This window comes from Glandiceps talaboti, chromosome 6 (assembly GCF_964340395.1).
Source record: "Glandiceps talaboti chromosome 6, keGlaTala1.1, whole genome shotgun sequence".
Taxonomy (NCBI): Eukaryota; Metazoa; Hemichordata; class Enteropneusta; family Spengelidae; genus Glandiceps; species Glandiceps talaboti.
Genome location: NC_135554.1, coordinates 21,116,990 through 21,141,552, shown reverse-complemented (window position 1 = coordinate 21,141,552; position 24,563 = coordinate 21,116,990). Strand labels below are relative to the sequence as shown.

Sequence of the window (24,563 nt, the reverse complement as noted above, 5' to 3'; positions counted from 1 at the left end):
GTTTATAAGACGTAAACAACATAGATGCGATTGAAATAATGAAAACATCCATTTGATACAAGTTGAGGTTAATTTTGTGAGACTTTCAAAACCTACACTTGAAATAAGAACTCCATAAGTTCTATCTAACTGCCCCACTACCACTCTCATCAGAAGCTTCCAGTTCCTACTGGACCAAGTTTGGAAGTGAAAACTACAAATTGAAAGAGTTGCATCTCTATCTCTGTGTGCCAAAAAGCTTGGCTTTGTTTACTAAAAATAGGAACCCATCATTGAACGCAAAATGTGAGTTTCAAGGATTAACATAACATAGATGCAAACAATTATAAGGCTGGAATTCATCGAGCTTCTGGAGACACAAATTGATGACGTCAGCACACTTTTATTGAAGTTATACATACACTGGAGTATGTTTGCACTGATACTAGTAATTTTAAATAAAGTGCAAACTGTAGTCTGACTCTTACTAAATTACTACCCATAACATTGCATAAGAGTGGATTGAAAAGTTTTTACTGTCTGTTTCTTTGGGCCAATTAAATATTTATATTACAACGCCACCAATATTCAAGTCATTATTTTTTATGTGTGAGACATTGCTATTTGTTCGATTATCTCCCATTTCACGAACTACTTTACTTAAAAAATTCCTTTTATTATCTTAAAGTAGCCATATGAATGAGGATTGGGCATTTATTTTCGATTTTTAATTTATAAAACAAGTTCATCATGGCTTCCTACTTGAAAAATCAATGTGACACAACATAGACCAAGTCTGTGTTTGTAACTCAATACAGTGCAAAAAGCTTTAAAGAAAACGTGTAAGAAGTTTGTTACTATGATAACAAACATTTTACACATATATTACTCTTTTGCAATTTAGAAACAAGGATTTGGCATATGTTGTTTCACATTGATGTTTCAAATAGGAAGCTATGATAAAAATTATTTTATAAATTAAAAAATCCAAAATAAATACCCAATCCTCATCCCTATTATATGGCCCCTTTAACTGATTCAATCTTGTAAGTAGGAATACAAATTATGTAACCCGCAGGTGTAATTGATAAGGAATTCGTACCACTGTATATCTTCTGCTTCGTCGTTTAAGCTGCCGTGCTTTCTTCTTCTTTTTCTTTTTCTTTCGCCAGCAGACCACGGCTATATTGACAGCTATCAGGATACCGATGAAGAGAACTTGCCCAGCAACCAGCAACGACACTAGGAACAATCAGAAATGCTGACGTGAGTACAGATGCAATTTGAATTCTGAACATTTCATATTCGGCTTATTTCGTAGTAATTTGGATTATGTATGTATGTATGTATGTATGTATGTATGTATGTATGTATGTATGTATAACAACGGAAAACCTATGGGTACCTTTCTGCTGCATTGTGGTCTGGTAACCTTTAGTTTGACAGTTGACAAAGTCATCAAAACAATACTCACCGAGATTCCAAGAGCATTCGGGGCCAATCCACCAAGTACCACATTCACAGGTGTACTTTAGACAATCTTCCGATGGTGTGCATGTTCCCCCATGTTTGCATGGAGACGATAAACATGCATCAATGCCTACAAAACAAGAGATAAATGAATAACATCATCATGTGCAAAGTGCTACTCTTAAGTTGGATACAATACACTTTTGTCAACATTTACACTTCAGAAAGTATTATTCATGTACAGTGACTCTTGCACACAATTTGTCATATTATATTATAGTAGTAGTAGTAGTAGTAGTAGTAGTAGTAGTAGTAGTAGTAGTAGTAGTAGTAGTTGTACTAGTAGTAGTAGTAGTAGTAGTAGTAGTAGTAGTAGTAGTAGTAGTAGTGGTAGTATTAGTAATGGACCAATTGACAAACACAATGGCGGTACTTGATAAAGTATAAAACTACTACATTACTGTTGACTAGGTCCTCCACTCACAAGGACCTCTATCCGGTGTTCTGTGTGGGCATGATATATCAAGGTACATGAGTGTCAAGTGTACCCCTTATTAGCTAAGTACCCTTGTCAAATATATTACATGTCCAAGGCGTTAATGTTTCAAACTCACTCATTTCGCAATATAGTCCTTCGAAACAACTAGGACACGTGCAGTTGAAGGCCGTACACGATCCTGATATGGGGTCGCACGTACCACCGTTGTGGCATGGATCCGAATAGCAAGGGTTATGCCCTGTAATGGAAAAATAATAGAGAACCTAGATAATGTAATGTAATGTGAGTTGTTATATATAATGTCATGGATTTGAATGTATTGTATTGTATTGTATTGCAGTCTATTGTATGGTATGGTATGGTATGTTATGGTATGGTGTGGTATGGTATGCCATATGGTATGGTACGGTACGGTATTGTATTGTATTGTATTGTATTGTATTGTATTGTATTGTATTGTATTGTATTGTATTGTATTGTATTGTATTGTAAAGTCATGACTGTAACGTAATGTAATGTAATGTGATGTATTGTGACGTATCATTATATATATATATATATATATATATATATATATATATATATATATATATATATATATATATATATATATATATATATATATATATATATATATATACACATATATGAGCTAAGACCCAAATAACAATGCACACAATTATGTAGGACAAGTGTAAAATATTAACTAGCATTCTACATCGTTCATGCATTTATTAACTTTAATAACACAATAACACGTACGTTCTTCTATGATTAGCTGATCACTATCACTATTTCAGGAACGAGACTCTTATAAATGTATATTAGTACATTCTCTACAAAGATTTAGTTTACTGATGGAATGCTCACGTATAGAATTATATTATTCACGAAAAACCATAATATAGAGGGGCCTGGAGGCTATAATTACACCTACTATCTACTCTAATCTGCTATCATCAGCTAGATGGCGCCAAACAGTTATTATGACATATTTAGTGACGTCACTTACAGCTTTGGCACACGCGTCCTTCGTAACACTCCATGCAATGACACTCGTAGTCCATACACGTACTGCCTGTTTCACAAGTACCATTGTTACGGCATGGCGAGTAAAACGAGCATGTGTCGTCGAAGGCTGCATTAAAAAGTAGACATTAAGATGTAACATTTGAAAATGATATATGATAAATATGGCTCTCACACACTCTTACTCACTCAAGTCACATAGACCTGGGTTGTGACAAAAGATTCAAAATCGTGAAACTGCTGCTGAATGAGCTTGTGTTAGCTTTGAAAAAGTAGGTTTCCTCTTAGTCCTTATAGTCTCTCTTTTAACATCGCTTTTGTATGCCATACAAAATGTTTTGATATCTGTCTTGAGCGGTTTTTGACTATACCTTGTTCACGCACGCAGACAGACAGACAGACAGACAGACAGACAGACAGACAGACAGACAGACAGACAGACAGACAGGCAGACATACAGACAGACAGACAGACAGACAGACAGACAGACAGACAGACAGACAGACGCGCACATACACCTTGTCGTGCCTACAGCACTACTGAACCTTAATACAGTTGTGCTAAAAAGACCACCATTCATTATTATTGCTGTGACTTGCGTCTATCGACCATGCCAAACTCAACGTCATAGACATATAGGTTGAATGTAGAGCAAAATCACTGATGTGATGTACTTTAAGTCAGACTTACGTTCATCACATAATTTACCAGCATAACAGTCATCACAAATACAAGTATATTGATAACATGATCTATCGTCTCGTACACATTCGCCATGAGCACAAGGATTTGGGTGGCACGGGTCCAAAACTGTTAGAAAAGATAATCATTGGACATTCCTTAGCTTTCTCTTTATTTGAAGTAACGTGATACGTATTATATTAGAATCACGAAAAATATGGTTTGGCGCCACCACATCTTGACATCGGGGTAGGCATCACAGTTTATTGCGTTATCTTACAGAGCGCCACCATCCGGTCAAACGATAAAAACTACCCACTACGAATAGTCATAGTGTGACTAAAAATCTAAAATTGGATACCACTATCACAGACTCCAGGTCAGCACAAATTTAGCATTCAATTGCTTTCAGTGAAATACGATATAAAATAACACGTGACCTATCATGACGAAATTGTGGTAAATTGAGTCCTACTGTGATATCTGCGAATGCGAACTGTTTAAAAATTTATGAAAAAAACCCATTATATTTCGGACAACATCTAGATCAAACGAAATTTTTACAACAGTAAAATACATATTCATTTGTCCGACTGATACTTTAAGTGGTAACTAGCGAAATTTCATTACGGATATCAATGTATTTTCTTTTCCAAAATGATCAATAACAAAGAAATGCGATAAATTTTGCGTGTTTGCTAGTAAGAAAATTCAATTATTTCTGTAAACAGAAAGGAACGTTACAAAAGTTTGGAGAGTTTATATACTATGTTAAAAAATGGTTTTTCAATGTGACAACTTTATTGGTAAGAAAATCAAGAGTGGGCTCCCCATATCTAAACTAAGCATTTAAGAATAACTTTTTTTTACTGTTTTCTATCGATGGAAATTAAGAAATGTGAAGCGTTGAGAGAATATTATATATATTCCAATCTTCGTGCACTAAAATATAAATTACAAAATAACAAGAAATGAGGGAACAATTGATACAGAAGATCTCCATGATTGCATCCGAGTTTTGAACGGGCTTTAAACAGAGATTGAAGTACACTTGGTGAAAGCTTGGAAGCAAAGCATTTAAAGAGAACTACAGATTATAGATGAGACATTTATATATAACTTACGCTCTTCACATAGGTCACCAGTATAACATCCGGGACATTCGCATTTATGTCCACATGACAGTTCATCCGGCAAACAACGTCCATGTAAGCAAGGGTTTGGTTGACATGGATTATGCCCTGAAACCAAGACAGAAATGTTAATTTTCTGTTTTACATTCGATAATATTTGTGTTAATTAATTATTTACAATTTTCGATGCCGTGGGACATTTAATATCATTAATTTTTCTGACTACACAAGTCTTCCATTATTATTATCATTGAACCAACACAAAGTTGACATTTAGAGTATAATGTTTATTGCATTAATTTGATACAACAAAGTGACATTGAACATTGTGTTGTTCCGATTACGCTCAATTTTGGAATAGGTGGGGTAGGTAGATTTAAAAAAATAAAAAATTAACACATTTTTTTTTTCATGTGTGAGTGTCTAGATCAGATAGTTATGTTTGTCATCCATCAACCAAAAAGGCGGCGTTCGGAAATAAGAAATGTACACGGACCATCAGAAAGATATAAATTAACAGAATAACAGTCATAATTCTTCAAGTTTTTGAAATAATTTGCCTACTACATTTAAATACTTTCTAAATATAAGCAATATCTACATAACCATGTATATTCTTCGGCGTACGCTCGGTACGTCTCAAGATAGGATCATATGTAAGTGAACGTATATACGTATATGCCATCTACATGATAATATCATTTTTTTATTACTTATTTACGTTTTAACTGTTTTCGATAATGAGTAATTCCGCTCAAAGAAAACTACATGGATTTATACCTTTCTACATCATGCAATCATACAAAATATCCCATTGGACCAACCTGACAGTAATCGTTTTATTAAAATGGTTTAATTAATACATTTTGTTGGTGTCAGTCGTGTGGTCACTCAGACGAGAAAATGCGAACAACAGCACATAAACTCCTATAAAATTCACATAACGTTACCAAAATCGCACTTTTAATTTTGTTTGCTTTAATACTTTGATTATCGCAAGTTATTTTCATATGGTAATATAATGTATTATTGCCATTCTATGGGGGCACTAGGAGACGTTTATTACCCCGATGACAGTTATGCAGCACTGTTCCTCGTGCACATGGCTGAAAGCCTCGGGTTCGAATTTTCATTGATAGGACTCAACTTGTATATGACGTCATCAGCTATACGTGTTTAGTGATGATGTCCATACAGGGATCATCACGAGAATTGTTAACCGGTACACGTCATTTGTATGGAACAGTGCAAAAATTCTAAACACCACGGGACCACGTATTGACGAATCACATCATAGGACATGGAGTAATATTGGAGTAACATTGTAGGTGTGTTACAATTACGAATGTCCTTGAATATTATCTGTCTGCAAATATCAAAGAAATGGTAATCGCTTACGTTTTTCACAGTCTTTACCGGTAAAACAGCCCTCGACGTCGTTAGTACAAAAGCATTGATACTCTTCACAAGCATCCAAGTTTACTTCACACGTTGTATTATAGTCATCAAATGTTGGACACGGATTAGAACTGCAAGCATTATCATCTGTGTGACAATGATATCATTACAAGGAAAATTATGAGCATCTAGAAACGGTTATATTAGAAGGGTAACTTTCAAAAACGTCAATTATCGTTTCCAGACAATATGGACAGGCGAAACCAAATTTCAAATGGTGTATAGGCATCTTAATTTCAGTTTATTATGTACTGCTCTTCATTACCGTACACTATTACAATATCCCGTTTGATTGGGCTTGATACATGTAATACTGCATCCTTTTTCACAACTCAGTTTGGTCTACATTTCTTTACATTACAGTGCTTTGGTTTATATTGTACACCTATTAAGAATTCATTGCTTTCTTTCACGCACATATCATGCAGTGTTTTAAGTCTGTTATATAGAGATTTGTTCTGAAAGTTGTGCTATGCTATGCTCTTTTATGGATAGAATTCTCAATTATACTTCCTACTCTACGCGATTCTCACTTTCTAAATAACGTACAAAGTATACCATTTATCATTTGACTATTAGTACGTGACATTTACTATGTGCATCGAGTGTAGGGTGTACAAGTGTATTTTATCAACACCCACCTGTATACGAAATATTAACTCTTATTATCGACGTTCGAAAGATTCGTTTCTACTTGCTTTACTCTCACCAGGGATAAAAATATATATCATATTTGACAGCTATTAAATATCAAATATTGTGTTTTCTAATGACAGGCACCAATTCAATATAATTGAATCCCTTGATTATTATAACCACGTCTCATTTAACCCTTTATTCTGTGTTTACTTTATAAGGTGACAGACTGCAAATGACAAAGGGATATATTGACATTCGTTCTACTTATACCTTCATTAAACCTTTAGATGTGTGGTTAATTGTATCAAGTAACGAAATTGTGCAATTTTGCAGGCAATATATTTTTACACATCAAATTTGATAACCATTTCTAATGCAGTGTGTAAAATGAGGTCCATAACGGAGACTAGCTACTCGTAATTTATGATATCACATTACCATTTGGTTCAACAACAATTTATCACTATAAATGATAGCAAAGTAGAAATGTGCTTATTCTTTGTTACAGATAGTTAATGTACTTATGAAAAGGGTGCCAGATTCGTCAACAACAACAAAAAAGGTTTTAAGATACTTTGTCAAAAATATGTATCTTAGGGGGAAATAAAATGATTGTTACTGGCAATAAGGTTTAAAATGACTGAGGAGAACTTTCTTAAAACTGTACCATGATAATATTGTTTTTTAAAATCAAGCTATGTGGAAATATTATATCGACTAGATTTTCATTGACACTAATCAATTAATAATTCATTAGTTGCCATTTTTAATACTCTTCAAGAATGGACAAATGAAAGTGTGAAAATTAATGTATTGTGTTATTATAAATACGTCAGTACCAATTAGGGTATCTATGATGGGACGATTAGCCTAGCTGACTACACCAATTCGAGTAAAGTCGTGAAAAATCAATTTATGAGACAGATTACTAGCTGAAGGGCGAGGTAAGCCTACAGGAGAAAGGTGAGAAGAATTAAAACATGACGCCAAAAGATATTCTTTATCAAAGGTTTAGGAATATTTAGTCCTTAATGACTTAACTTTTAACCCAATCTATATCTTTGAGAATAATTTGAAATATAACGCGATAGACAATCTTCAAAATTGTCTATACCGTAGGCACGTCATTTGTCTTAAATTGATTGCAGTGAAAACGCCTTGATTAAACTGATAAATTAGTATGTAACCTGCAGCTACCAGCCAAGTCAAACAAGAACACTGTCTGTTTTTTAGCTTTCATGTCTTCTGATTACACTTTCAATCCTTGGAAATATTATCCTCGGCAATTAAAATAATGAAAAGAGACGTAGATATGTTGACTCCATGGTCAACTTAAGCCTTACAAAAAACTGACATAAATAGTCTATTTCTAAAGTGACATAATATCAATTTCTATCCTGTATGTTCCTTCTTATACTGAGTAAATACGGCGAACTGAAGCAATTCTGACAGATTGATTCATCTTTAATCTTTAATAACATTAGTACCAAATGTCCATTAGCAGTTCTAACATAATCGTGCAAACAGTCATGCTTATTTCCGTGGTTTGTAGTTTACCTTATTAGTTCGGAAAACTTAAGAGATCTATGAAATGAATGAATACATGATAAATCAAAGTGACTTTCAAGTGCACCGGTAAGCTTTACACCTCAAATTCAATTCAAACAGTAATGTCATTATCAGACGACAAGTGCAATGAACACTGAGTATGGCCACTTAAGTATATAAGTCAAGGTCTAAAAGTAAACAGTGTTGAGTGTTGATAATCATCTTTCAATCAACTTAGAGGTGTATATATCACACCGGTTATTACATCAGCTGAGGAAGCGAAATTCGTTCTGTTACATATTAAGTCACCATTGAAGACACATCATAGTATCGTATATTGTATTTTCGATACTTTACGGTTATCACTTTAAAACCTGCGATCAATGTATACAATTTAATGGGAACAAGTAAGCGGCGAGATCAATAGTTCCACGGAGGATAACAAAAAATATTTCTTTTCGTTATGCCTTTTAGTTATTCCACCCTATCCATGCTGAGAATTGTGAGAATCCGTTAGAATTTTGAAATGTAAACACCAGTTTTGAACAGTATGGATATCGTGCAGTCAACACTTGTCTTCTTTGTTTTCAACACAGTAGTTGAATGTTTGTTCCCCAGGCAAATAGGAAGCAAACACAATTATTTGTGAGGGACACCTGCAACAGGAACAATTAGAAATAGGCCTATATTCGAATCTCTTCTTCAAGATCCATCCTGCTACTATCATACCGGTGATGGGGGATGGGCCTTTGATTCATCTTCTCTATATCATGACATCACATCTATGACAGTATCACGGCTATTTTGTGTTAATCTTGTTTTTGTTGGTAATCAGGATATAAGTACAAAGGGGACAAGCACGTTGGTGAATTAACTATTTCTCGTCATTCACTTTTACAAATATTTAAGTATGTGCAAAAAAGTTCACTAATTGAAATAATCTGGTAATCATACCCTCTGCAAACGAATGAAATTTTACTCTCCTATGCATATAGATGATAAATGCCTACTTTTGGACTGTAATATGTTATTCTCCATCCCTCGTAAATCATAGAAAAACTGCCGCCTTCGCTTGTAAACGCCCCTGAAAACATACTGGTATGTTTTTTCACAAGCGTAAGTCTATTGTTACATATCACCTTCTCCCATAGATCAAAACAAACTAACCAAAACGTTTCTTCACCTATGTATTAAAGCAACACATGCAAAATGATAACATATCAAGAAGTCTTTCGAGAATTGATGTTTTCTGGTTCCACTTGAATAAGCGAACAAAATGTCTAATTCTTGATATTTGTAGCGCATTTCATAGGTGCGGGTGGTAATTTATCAAATGTACTCCATTGTGATATCATTGTTCCAGCTATTCAGTGAAAGGTCGATGGCAACATGGCGCTATAGTCCTCTGGATATTTGGATTGCTTTCTTTTGAGCATCAGCAAACTTTACATTTGAAGTACATTATATTATATAACAACCACTTACCTACAGCAAAGTCTACATTCGAGGTACGTTCCCTAAAACCAAACACTTACCTATTTGGCAGTTAATTCCGGAAAAACAACTCGGACACCTACATTCATATTCAGAACATGAACCACTTTTCAATGAACACACTCCTCCGTTCTGACAGGGATCACTATGACAGGCAGATGGGCCTAAAAAAATAATTATCATCAGTCACAAAATGGAAGATATTCTAAAATAAAAGCATAAGTCAAAAGTTGATTTAAAAAAATAGTGGAACAGTGTATGACTAATTAATTTGTAAGACTATTCAATCCTCTCTACGTTGTAATACATAGAATAATGGTTGATCTTCGTTTTAGGAGAAAAACTAAGTATTGAAGAATCAATTGATGTTCCATGGTTCAGAGTCATTCATTGTCCTCTCTGTATAGTAATCCCTCGTGTATGTAGAATTTGCAATCATTAAAAATAACTAATTAATGTCAAGTAACAGCAAAATCGTGCCCGAATAGACATTAATACTGAATAGAAATTTCTACGGTGCCAGGTCATGTTAAAAGTGTCTCAAGCAATCAAACATTCAACAATATATATTGATGAAGGATATAAGTGAATAATTGGGGGAATAAAAAACAAAATGATGGTAGAATAAATCAGTAAAAGAAATGTAAAACTTTACTGGTTTCTAATTTATTGACTTGTTATCAAGTATTACTTGTCGATTATCAAAAATGCCTAATCATAAATTAGCTGTTCTACACCACCTGACAAATTAGGGAAAAGGAAAGGGAATGGAAAAGGGAAAGAATACACAACATGAATTTTATCTATGAAAAACGAAAGCCTGCATGATACAGCAGCTATCACTCAGTTAATATGTTGGGTATTATTTGTACACCGAACTATACAGCCAAGTTCTTCCTTACAATTGCCATTGGGTATGATAAATCCACATGTAACCTTGATCTCCAAGTTAATAATACATCTCAAGGTATCCAAAGTAGTCTTCTGGGATATAAACCCTTATGACAATTAAAACTTAAATTATAGTTCAGCAAATAACTTCTGTCAGGCTTTGATACTTTAATTCCCAAAGTGATGTCCCCGCAGAATTGCTTACTGGGCTTCTGTCTGATCCTGAATTGGAATACACAGTCTGAACTTGATTAATCAAATACGAGTAAACTCGGGTTTCGACTGCTGACTGTTGACACTAACGTCTGTGTATTTATACTTCTCAAACAATTCTGCTGACGTCTCTGTAGTATACGTCTGACGCAATTCTGCCGACAAAACTGGTAAACATTAACAATTTTCGAACCCAAATGTTGATAACCGAGGACAATGTATATTCTTTAGGTAAAGTAAACGCACAAGATTTGAGGAAAATCGCGAAACGGTGAGGAATTGTTTGAGTAATTATGGTGGTAAGGGTAATTTATACTGATGAGTTAAGGGGACTGAATTCGATCGTTACATACCGTATTCACAGTGTTCCCCAGTATAACATGTTGTGCAGTAACAACTGTACGCAGTATATAACCCAATGACAAGTTGACAAGTTCCATCATTCTCACATGGATTGTGATGACACGGATTAACAGCTGTAAATAAAACATAAATGTAAATTACAACTGTACATTACATTATGTATTTATAAGCGATTCTAGTCATTTTTCCTACTGTTTATCATTTTGATTATTGCAAAATACGTTTGTCTGGGCTCACTTTTAATCAGTCAATATGCAGGTAGTTGTGAAACACTGTTAATTATATATAAACCAAAACAATTATTTTTGGTGTATATTTTCTTAATATTCAATACATGTTTACGATGTACCGACGAGTGGTATTTATAGCAAGAAAAATTATAAAATGGAAATATACAGAATGAACAGTAATATGTAATTGTAAACGTCTTTGTGGATGAAGTAGAGATGCAGTTCTTGATAGAGGAAATTAAACACATGGTGATGTTTATACACCGAGACTGCTTTAAGTAAGATAGATACTGCAAATTCCAGAAAGTGTGATATTGATTCCTAGTTTAATCTAAGGTGAACTTTAAGTGTGTTCACTGTGGTATTGCATTCTGGCAAACTGCATTGACTTGTACAAACAAGATAATGTGGGCGAGTGGGATTGAAATTCAATTACAGGTATACCCACACGTTGACCTTGTTTGAACTGCTGTACTGTTCCTTCCATTGACGTACGCCGACACCGATAAGGTATACTCAGTATCTGGAAATAACCCATTGAAACTGTGTTCCCTTTTTGTTATGTCGATGGACAAAGGGTAGGTGTTACCATCTGATGGATTTAACATGATGATGATTACGTCTCCGGTAATTACACCTGCTATCTGCCATGACGTCAGAATAATGGTTGGACTGACGTGTGTAATAGTCAAAACAATACCTTCCTCTGCATTTAAGAAAAATGGAAAAATGAAAATACAGTCAATGTTCTTGTAAAGTATAATACATTGAGTGACTTGTCAGCGCATTGTTTATTTCATTACATTTTAACAGCCTTTAGTAATTGCGTTAATTAAGTGGGGAAGGGCCAAGGAATTGGGGCAGGTCAGATTTAATATATAAATTGGTTTTCGAGGAAGGGCCGTATTTTAGAAAATGGAATTAGGGGTTGTTCACATTTTGCTATCTAACTTTGCATTTTGTCATTTAGGCATTCCATAATGCCATCGCTGCTATATCCCACCCTGACTGCTGCCACAATCCAACACCTGCCACCATTTTACCATATCAGAGCATATTGTGAAATCGCTGCTGGTAACCATGCAATGAATAAGTTGTTGATTGTGATGTGATGTGAGGAGAGGACAGGGTCTGACGGAGAGAAGGAGGAACAGTGAAGTAAGACATTTGGAACAATATCATGGGTTGGAGATGTCAGTAGAGTAAAAGGATGGAATAAGGTCGAACCATTGAGTCAAAGTCTCGCGCCTTTTATTCGTTTCTTACAGCATTTTGACCTATGTTTTGAAATATTTGGACGGGGATGGGGGTGTCAGGCTTTAAAAAAACGGGCACTGGGGGAGAGCAGTGTTTTAGAAAATTTAAGCTGGGAAGGGTTGCATTTTATAAGACAGAGTACACTTTGTTTCCCCAACCCCCTTGTAATTACGGAAGGCTCCCTTAATATAAACGGTTTGGATTACAAAACGATATTCTAATTTACAGTTAACTCTGTAACTACATTACAGCAGGCTTAAACACACGCTTAAACATAGCATCGTTACCATCGCAAACGCATATAAATAAGTATATGTATATATCATTCGTAGCCCTCAAATGCATTAAACATTTCAAGTCACGTTTCGCAAAAATGATATTGTGCTTTCTTAAGGCAAGTACTAGCCAAATACATACGACATGGCACTATGCCATATATTGTTGGAGAGCCAATCTAACTTAAACAACAGTTGGGGGAGATGAATATTGTTATGGCAACTAATATAAAACGGTATTACATATCCAAACCACTGAATAGAGTAGTTTTAGTATGCGATTTGAGGATCGTTGTGAACTGTAAATGTTGTTACACGTACTGAACGATCTGTCATGTTTTGACAGGAACTCCAGGATACGACTTGTCAACAATGGATAATCATGGGCAATTAAACTGAAGGTTTGTTTGTCCTGCTAACATTTCATGGCACACAGAGATATAAAAAGTTAATTTGGATGTGTCATGCTGACATCGCATTATCTATGCTCATTTGTTAATGCTGTTGAGGCCGGTTAAAATATAGCCTTCTAGGGGATCAGTTGGATCATTATCCCTGTCAGTTGTAATATTTGTATTATCATCTCCTTGTTAGAAATAGTATGCAGGAAAACTAACGATTGGTCAACATCAAAATGGTACATAATGACTTTATCTATACCTGAGTAAACAGGTGGATAATAGTAATTTATACTGATACGTAAGAGTTGACTAAACTTCACAATTTGTACACCTTCAGATAACATGTTCCATGGAAATTTAGAAGTAATGCTAATTATAGTACATGTACTCTTTGTTTACCGTTAAGGCGTGTTATGTTTATGATTGCATACCGTATTGTCCTGTATTTGTCATGTTGTGGTCAATATTGCCATATGGGTAAACATACTACTTTTTATTAAGTCATACGATGACGAATTTGAATATATTAATATGAATACGTGATGATCTAAAGCTCATATAACCGTTAACTAATATGTTTAGATATATTATTAGGTATTAGCGAAACATAAGTTCTGAAATTTTGGTATTTATATCTCATTACATGGAGAGAGAGAGAGAGAGAGAGAGAGAGAGAGAGAGAGAGAGAGAGAGAGAGAGAGAGAGAGAGAGAGAGAGAGAGAGAGAGAGAGAGAGATATCTCAGACTTAATTCAAAAGAATAAGGATGTTATAAATAAGTCATTACTCAGAGTTTCACGTTTGTTGCGATCATCGGACGACATGATCTCTCATGTCTGTATCTGTTCTCTCCAGCGAGACACTCATATACATATATGAATATATATATATATATATATATATATATATATATATATATATATATATATATATATATATATATATATATATATATATATATATATATATATACATATACTCCGCTCTGCGTGCAGACGTATCGAGCACTGTACTACGGGCAAATCTTACCACTGACTTCCTATATATATATATATATATATATATATATATATATATATATATATATATATATATATATATATATATATGTATATATATAACTCGGTGAGTATCAATCTGCTATAAGACAGTGCTCTATACCGCAGTGGCAGAGCGTAATAGTTTTGGTAGTACTGGAACTCTTTCTTGGGTGTAACTCGGAGTTTCACGCATATTGCGATCATCAGACACTCCGAGTTACACCCAAGAAAGAGTTCCAGTACTTCTAAATTTCTATGGAATATATATATATATATATATATATATATATATATATATATATATATATATATATATATATATATATATATATATATATATTCCATAGAAATTTAGAAGTAACGTGTGTGTGTGTATGTATGTATGTATGTATGTATGTATGTATGATACTGTGTTATTTGTATATATATAATGTTTGTCTAAGTGTGTGTGTGCGTGTATTTATGGGTGTGTAAATGCGTGGGTGTGTAAGTTGTGTGTGTGTACCAGTACCATTCAGCATATTCTACATTATTGACGCGAGGTATGAATAAATAAACACACAAACAAACATCAATATAATACAGGTAAATATCTCTCAATATTCAACGCAATCAAGTGTATAGTTGGCAACTTTCGAGTAAATCTTAGGTAACGCATCGATTTTTAAAAGGACATTTCAATATGTTTTATAAATATCTATCAGAGATTGTCGTAAAAATCATGTGCGTTTTTCTGTACGTTTTTTTCTGTATCCCTTACATTTTCACGACCAAACCATGGTTCGAATAGCTTAAGTGTGTTTTATATTGAGAAGATTCACGTTTACTTTCGGCGTTTAAAGTAATTCGAGTCCCTGCAGGAACATACAGAATGAAAGGGATCGTATTATTGCATGTATAACACAAAATCTGTATTTATAAGACTCCTTCCTATGCAACTAATGACTGGATATATTTACAGTAAGGATACAAATCGCCTTCAGTGTACTAGTAAGCATAGCTTTTGTTGTTTGTGTCGGGTTCCTTAATATTAATTTGCTTTAAAGACAGAACAATAACATGTGTCAAACAACAGCTTCTACTTAAACAACAGCAACTGAAGTCAGGACATTTCAAGTTGATATAAATGAACATGAATCAACCCTTACTTTAAATTACTCATTAACCAACCCCTTCGAAATATGCTTTGTCTAGACGTTTCTATGGAAAAACACCAATAGTAAATACTGTTTTTATTGTATGAATAGAACGCTTCCCTTTTGAATGTTGTTAAATGAACTTTAATTACAATAAGAATTCGAGTAAGTAAGTTTGATTTTACCTACAGAGGACTTTACCTACAAAGGACAAGCTTAAGGCCAAACAAAATAAATGGTGTATTTTCGATAACCAGACCGACCCTAGTTTAATCCCACCCCACAACCACCTAAAATGTTTTTGGCATCCAAAAAGTAAAATAGTAACAATTTGCTTCTATTTCCGTCTACATCTTCATGCCTTTGCATCATCTCTATAAATATCGTATTCCACCTGTGACTTTTTAGACTATAACAGTAAGTCTGCATAACATGTTCGTCTACCTAATTGTCTTTATTTACTTCTTATACACCTCATCAAACTCTCTCAGAAGTAAATTGTGACCGACGTGTATCTTATCTTGGTAATTTAGAAATTTAAAGTGAAATAAAATAAAACTCCGACTAACCTATCCCATTTTCTGAAGTCCTGTTATAAGAAACAAACCTTTATTTTTTTTTATTAGTTGATTTAACAACGTGTTTCCAACTACCCTGACTTCGTCATTTTGTTTATTTAAAAATGAAAATCAACTATGCAATGACGTAAAACCACCAACCTTTATCAATACACGTTTCTCCAAAGGTTTATTTTTGTCCGTAAACCTATTGTGTGTGAATGAACGACCGTGTCCTTTTTTTGACCATGAGATATTTATATAATTATTTTATAGTGTTTCAGTCCCGATTGCAAATATATAATTGTTTAATTTCACAGTACTGCAGATTGCCGTAACATCATTGTTCACCCATAAAAGATAACTATAATTCCAAGCTTCAGTTTTAGCTAAAGTCTGATTTCAGTTTTGTGTCCTAGGGTAATTGCACAGTGCCAGGATAAAGTACATCAAAAAATTTCCATGACAAAGTATACTTCCAAGCCACAAGTACAATAGTTTTGACAACAACTTAGACGATCAACCCATTTTAACACCAGTCTTGTTGTTTGAAAGGTATATAGTTGCAATTGACTGTTCCATAGCACCGATAGCTACATATGTCACGAGTTTAATTTCATCCTACATACATTGAAGAAAGAAAGCAACTACTGTACATTTCATTTAGGGTATACCTTCAAGGAAGAACGAATGTAAAGTTTAACGTTATTCGTGACATTACAGTGACTAAACCATTAAATTATCTCAACTTTTCCTTCAATTTTATGATGTTCTGTTTAAAAAAGTAACTTTGTATGATTGCGCTTATACTGCATACAGGAACCATGCATTGGCAAAGACTAAAGCTGTAACTGTACATAAAGCTTGTAAGTCAAATATTTGGCATCTGACAGTAGTAATCTATCATTTTGGTATTATAGTTCTCATTATGGCTTCATGTAATCCACAAAACATTTCTGTGCATTAATATCTCGTACATTTCGAAGTCTACGTCCCTCATATTTTAAAGACAAATCAATATACCAATAGTATGGTTACAATCAATGTAAACAACACATGGAAATGTGACTGTCAGTTCATTAAGTATACACGGCAACACCACTTTCGAACGATACTAATGAAACTTTACACCCTGTCATGGACGCAAAATTCATAAATGCATTAGGGAAATGATTAATATAACACTAAAACTACAGACTATGCTAAAACACGCTATTGATTCCTTAATTTGTCAGTTACGTGCTCTGAGCAGCGTCCAGAAGATGTTAGTTTGGACTCTCCATAATTCATATTCCTTCAAGTCACATAGATTCAATATGCCTAACAATAACTCTGGTGTATAAGCAAATGATTTAATTAATAATTCATAAGAAGACCATCATGAATTTGTCTTTCCGAATTCTTTCTGATTAATCATTCATGACACAAAATCAATACCCTGTGCATCAAGTTTCAGAAAAATTGTAATTTTTTTAAAATTATACTGGACGACGCTTTTTCTCTCATCAAATGCAAACTGTACGAGTCAACAATCTTTCAAATGCTGTGATCAACTATATGTCATTAATACATGTTCATAACTTTAAGGTTGACTAAATACAAATACAACGTTGGAATTATAAATAAATTCTATTCCACTTGAGACATTTGTAGATAATTATATCGCCTATAAAACATTGTTTTTGAACCGTACAATGGCAATATCATCACTTTTACGCATATCATGTTTTCCAGTAATTTACTACAACTGATGAATACTCAGCAATGGTAGATGAACCATTATGTTTCTTGAAGCTTGGTGCACTGTTCGTATGACGTCGTAGCAGTAGATCAACAAACCCCCGTTCAATTTATTTTCTTTTTATGTGTTAAAGAGTCGCACTATTACACACACCTTTCGAGTTAAATGGAAAGACGAACTTGTTTGAAGACTTCAGTCAATTTCTGTACTTTTCCGCTTCTTTTCATACACAACATAAACGGCTCTTGTCTGTCGTAAGTGAGTTAGCATTAATGGCAGCACACACACTATTGATATCGTGTATCCCGAAGGGATTCTATGTTGTTTTGACGTTTCAAACGACATACCAGGATATTAAAATTTAGTCTCGGTATTATGCAGGCTAATAGCAGTTAAAGTTAAAATGAAAAACAGTTTCGTTTGACTGATCTAAAGTGTCAGGAAAACACCAAATACTCTTAATAATATATTATACTTATAATGGTTAATTCTTGTAATTAAAGTACCCTCGCCTACAGCAATTTGAATTGTGGATTACAATGGATTGTGGATCAAGGAATTCCATTCCTGTAACCATATCAATTGTTAGTAAACAATAGTGTATTGGGTACATGTAAGATTACATTACAATATGAAAATTCATTTTCAACGACATTCAGAGTATGCACCATTATAACATCGTTTTATTTCAAGAGCAAGCTCATATATATCAAAATATAAAACTGCACAAGAAAGAAAACTAAATCAAAACTATAAACTGCAGACACCAACAAATTGCACGCAAAACACAAAAAGAAAATGCATGCATTGCCAACTCTTCCATCACAGTTTCCAGGTGTCTCTTTCCCTAGCAATTTACTGTACAATATGTACCAAAGCAGCGTTTATATTGCGAGGATTCCTTACGGAAGTGAGATCAATAAATTTATAAAACACAACCTGCACATTTTGAATTTAAGTTAAAATTAAGTGGCAAACCGTTACTTGAATTTGTAAACCAACACCACGCACTATACTTATAAATGTAACTTTAGAATGTCTACGATCGCTCTTTGGTTGTAGTTGGCTAAACATTTTGGCATTACATTACTGAAAGCGGGAAAATCTATTTAATTTACGACATTAACTTTAATTCCAGATTAGTGTTGATGTAGTGGTTCCGAGTACGCTCAATCTTTGAACAGATGTATGTATGTGTGTGTGTATGTATGTATGTATATATATATATATATATATATATATATATATATATATATATATATATATATATATATATATATATATATATATATATATATATATATATGTATGTAATATGTATGTATGTATGTATGTATGTATGTATGTGTGTATGTATGTATGTATGTATGTATGTATGTATGTATGTATGTATGTATGTGTGTGTGTGGATGGATGGATGGATGGATGGATGGATGGATGGATGGATGAATAGATGAATGGATGGATGAATGGATGGATGGATGAATGGTTGGATGGATGGATGGATGGATGGATGAATGGTTGGATGGATGTATGGATGTATACGCGTATGTTATCCTAGTCAAACAAAAGCAGATGCAGAGAGTAAGAATTGTCGGAATGATCCGTATCACCACCATACGTCTTTCACGTTTGCAATTACATTTAGGAACCAGTGAAGACTTGCACAGTATTATTCTAAGTTTCAACTACATGGTTGACCTATTTTAATAAAATAGGACAAGGTTGCATTAGGGGGGGGGGGGGGCTATTACATAGATAGTATCAGCTGTTCATGAATTATATGCCTCTGTGATTCATAAATCTGATAATAATTTACGATTCAAACAACATGCTATTGAGCCAAAGCTACAATTTAGTATATATCTTACTCGGTAGAGTTCCTTTGTCGTGTATACCATATAATTTACTGATTCTGTACTTGAGTACACAAGTCATTTAAAATATACTACATTCCCCAGGAGTAGCAAATATTTTATTTTTTATAGCGTATTAATTGCTGTCTCCAAACCCCACTGGTCTCATCAGTCGCTTTTAATGGGGCACGAATCTATCGATTTTACCTTCTTTATGGTCAACTGACCATTACTTTTTTTTACAACTCACAGTATTGTATACAAGGTGCCGTATTTAATATAAGATGTAAATATGAGGTGTGTGTGTGTGGGGGGGGGGTTACAACGGTTCTGTAATAATAAACGTATCAACCCGATATTGTAGTAAATATTTACTGATACTGTATCAAAATTTACCGATAATGTAGTAATTTCTGTTACCGATATGTAGTAAAACTTTTCTGATAATGTAGTAGTTTCTGTTACCGATAGTACAGTAAAACTTTACTGGTAATGTAGTAATTTCTGTTACCGATAGTGTAGTGAACCTTTACTGATAATGTAGTAATTTCTGTTACTGATAGTGTATACAAAATTCACCGATAATGTAGTAATATTTTGAAACCGATAATGTATAAAAAAAGAATTACGGATAATGTATCAACTATGTCTTCAAATTTGGGATTATCAGCGTTGGGTGAAGGCCTTTCAGGGTAGTTATGTTAGAAATTGAAAATATTTGATATCGCAAAATGAGACACTTCTTCGTCGATATGTATATTTCAGAGAGTAAAACCTTTTGGCACATTATCGGTTAAAAAATGTTATTACTTTATTAGTAAATTTTTACTATTTTTCCGTAACGGAAATTACTACATTATGATACATTATCGGATAATTTTGATACAGTATAGGTATTTTTTTACTACAATACCGGGTTGATACATTATCACTTTTTAATTACAAAATCAGTTGCGGCGCACCCCTCTTAAGCGTTACCTCGCAAACTGTTTTTATAGTGGAAAGCTTGGCTGTATGGATATGCATGAAATTTATTATAAAAGAACAATTCATTATCTCTCCTAAGAGAATTATGATGACGTCGTTTCCTAATTTACATACTAAGACAACATACAGAAAAGTAAAATTATACAAAAAGTATACATCCTATTAATGTTTTAAAAGCAAATAATAATCCACAAAGTTTTAACAATCGTGAATGTACATTTAAAACACATGAATTACAAGCGACAAAGCTGTGCCATTAAAAACTGATAAAACATTAAAGCTGCTAAAACTACAAACACACAAGTCATAAAATGAATAGCGAATGTATTGAAAACAAAACAATGCAATGTAAATGATTTTACATCATTCATCTATTTCAGACTGAGGTAGGTATAACATTTGCTTTCGTTCTAACTGTTTTAAAGTTTGGGACACGACATCTTCTCCCTGATAGCACAAGGTTCATAAGAAAACTTAGCTATGTTAGTATATACAAATATCTAGGTCTTTTAATCACACCATATTTGAAAGACAATCTCGATATCGAGGCAAAGACCAGTACTTTTTTATGCCAAAAGGAATTCGATAAAACGTGGTTTTAATTTGCATCCTTTTCTGTTAAATATCTCTTGTGATGTGCCACATTGTTCCTATCTGTGGATTAACGTTTTGGTTAATACTTTTAAAACTGCTCAGAAATCTTATTCTCATGTTTTTAGAAAGTTATCTGGTTTTGATTATTCAATTCTACAAAGTAATATTTTAAATGTTTGTCAGTTTGTCTATTCGAACTTTCGATGAAGTTTTGTGGAAAAAACTCCGTTTTTTAGACAGACTGCATTTACCGTGTAATCCTATTGTTTCAAATATTTTGTCAAATATGATTTTGACTCGGAGTGCATTGTGGGGTGTTTGGTGTAAGAGGATTTTTTAATTTCCTCTATAATTGTATGTATTATTCTTTTGCCTACTTTCATTTAATTCTGTATAGGGATATTTTTGTCTGAATAAACTTAAATATGTAACATAAGGTGTGTTTGATAATCATTTCCAAGCATCCAAGTCTTTTGACTTTATCACATGTAGCTGTGAATTTCTGAAATGATTCAGGGTCATTAAACGCTTCATAACAGGCATACAATCAAATACACTATAGCTATCCAATGTTTGCATCACTGAACAGATGTGATGAGAATGGTGGTCATAACACCTTTAGAAGCATTCCTTTGTATTCGATTGTATACATAAATATGTATACCCATTAACATTATACAGGTCTAGTCACTGATGGAGTCACTTTGTTCTCTAGCTTTCTCTTAAAATATCTGTTATGTAGATAACATTCTATGTTCCGAACACCTATAACGTTTAATGTTAGACAAACATATCACAATCTGGCCATTTAGTAGACTATAAATTGTATTTTGAGAAGTTGTGTCTTTCCTTGAAATTCAGAACATGTTAGAGTATTTAAGACGCATGCTAAGAGGGAATTGCACTACCACGCAGAAAGTTGCCAAAGTTTAATGTTTTGTTTTGTTTTTCAATTGTTATTTTTTAAGGATGGAGATGAGTATATACTAATTACCTGTACAACATTTTACACATTTACAGCCAAAATTAATTACATAGATAGACTTGTCAATTGGCGTATCCTTTGATGTTGCCCGTATTAATATAAAATCGTGTCTTCCTTGACTATTATATACGCATGTCGTCGAACTCTAAAATCTCCGTACTCATACAAAATAAGAACAAAGCTTCCGATTGACATTCAGATCCAACTTCAGATTTTGGCTGTATGACGGTACCTAAAAACCGTCATTAAAGGTCGTGGCCGCACTTAGGTTTTTTTTTTTTTTTAAATCGCCAAATTCATCTCAAAATTCAAGGATGCCTTAATTACAATCTTTCTCTTTCTCAATATCGTAGGTAATTGCGTGGGCGATGCCAAGTCTCGTATTTAATTTATTAAAATGATTTTTATCATACATTGATGCGAGAATATCCCATGGGAAATCTAGAAATTGAAAAAGTTAAAGCAAACATGAGGCATCAAAATTTGATTAATTTAAGTGTTTTTTATGTTCCAGAATTAAAAGAGTTTTCGAAATATCAATAATACATCAGTTTAATTTGGAGTAGTAAATAACCAGCGTGTATTGTATAGAAGCTGATGAACATCATATACAGTGCCGCATCTCATTACAGCAAAAGACTAATACAACCATCAAAGGTATTTGAATACAAGAACTTTTACGAAAGACTCCTTTCAAATTTCAATTGAGTCGCGTTATAAATGCACATTTCTGTATCCATGTTACCCAAGATAAGGAGTAAAAAAGAAGTCTAAGGCACTATACGAAAAGTCATATTTGACCACGTCTTTCCACCCAAGGTAAAGCTTTAGCAGAGGATGAGTAAATGTGGTGAGTATGAGACGAAGTCCCACCTTTGACATAATTTACCCCCCAGTGATATCTCCCCCTGGGGGGCTGTAGACAGTCAAAAGTGGCACTGCATCTCATACTACCCGTGGACAGAGATGGTGGTTAGATGGGTCACGGGTAGGGTAAAGGTTGGGTAAAGATGGGTAAATTAGACTTTTCGTATAGTGAGGACAAGTGGTTGAACAAATAATATTACCCATTCTTCATTTTGTATGGTTGTATATTTTAATAATGTTAATTTAAAAAGATATAACGGGGTGAGATTTTCTATGCTTTCAATTACTTCAACATGTTTTATGTTGTATTCAAATAAATCAACCGATTTCATACAAATTCTCATCGTAATACAAAGTATGTAACCCTATATATATATATTCAATTAAAACTTTCCAATCTAATTTTGACAAATGAAATCGAATTAAAAACACAACAGCGATTAAGATAGTTTACAGCGAACTGATCTATGACCCTGAACCTTTTCTCTGTAAAATAAATAGTTCGATGTTTTTGTTGCATAATCCTACACCTTGATATAATTATATAATTGGTAAATATTTACTTTTAATAAAGTTAAAAGCATTTACGCATTATATAACTCCGGTAAAGTGTATGTTGCTTTGGGCGATTTCCATTTTCAAGCCAGATATAGCTTATTGCCATATATTATTCAATTTCAATGCTATTTTCCTCTAAGTTTTCCTTATTTTAAATAATAACATTTTTGGCTGTGCAATGTTATTGTGTCCATACATCCTTTAATTGGAGAGCTATTTTCCTTTCACAGTTTAAGTATTCCTTATTTTAAATTATTATTATAACACTTTTGGCTGTACAATGTTACTGTATCCATACATCCTTTAATTGAAGAGCTATTTTCCTTTCACAGTTTGAGTTTTCCTTATTTTAAATTATAACATTTTTGGCTGTACAATGTTATTGTGTCTTTACTGGCCATGTGTTATTAGACACATGCCACAACTATCAATATCCCCCTTCCTCTGGAGTTGACAGAATATGTGTATACATGGTTTTATTTCAACACATTACGTTAAAAGTAGCGATTTGTTTAATGCAATGAAGTGAAGTGAGATCATGAAGCCTACAAAATATCAAATCCAGGGGCGACTTGAATTATCAGGCTCGTCAATGTTTAAATGAAGTTCCGGCGCACGATGCTGTTTGCAATAATTTGGTCACCAAATAGTAACACAAAACAGTAGACATTGATATGCATGTA

General features: G+C 33.6%; 1 protein-coding gene across 1 annotated transcript in view; it reads right to left on the bottom strand.

The window, feature by feature from the left end:
* Positions 1–24,563, bottom strand: part of LOC144436962 (uncharacterized) — a 41,154-nt gene that overhangs the window by 13,067 nt on the left and 3,524 nt on the right. The window contains exons 2-11 of the mRNA XM_078125828.1: positions 12,076–12,333; positions 11,388–11,510; positions 9,972–10,094; positions 6,190–6,336; positions 4,783–4,899; positions 3,668–3,787; positions 2,961–3,086; positions 2,064–2,186; positions 1,454–1,579; positions 1,082–1,221 (exon numbers count right to left, since the gene is read on the bottom strand). Of these exons, the coding sequence (XP_077981954.1) occupies positions 1,082–1,221; positions 1,454–1,579; positions 2,064–2,186; positions 2,961–3,086; positions 3,668–3,787; positions 4,783–4,899; positions 6,190–6,336; positions 9,972–10,094; positions 11,388–11,510; positions 12,076–12,333 (1,403 nt within the window). The remainder of the gene's footprint in view (positions 1–1,081; positions 1,222–1,453; positions 1,580–2,063; positions 2,187–2,960; positions 3,087–3,667; positions 3,788–4,782; positions 4,900–6,189; positions 6,337–9,971; positions 10,095–11,387; positions 11,511–12,075; positions 12,334–24,563) is intronic.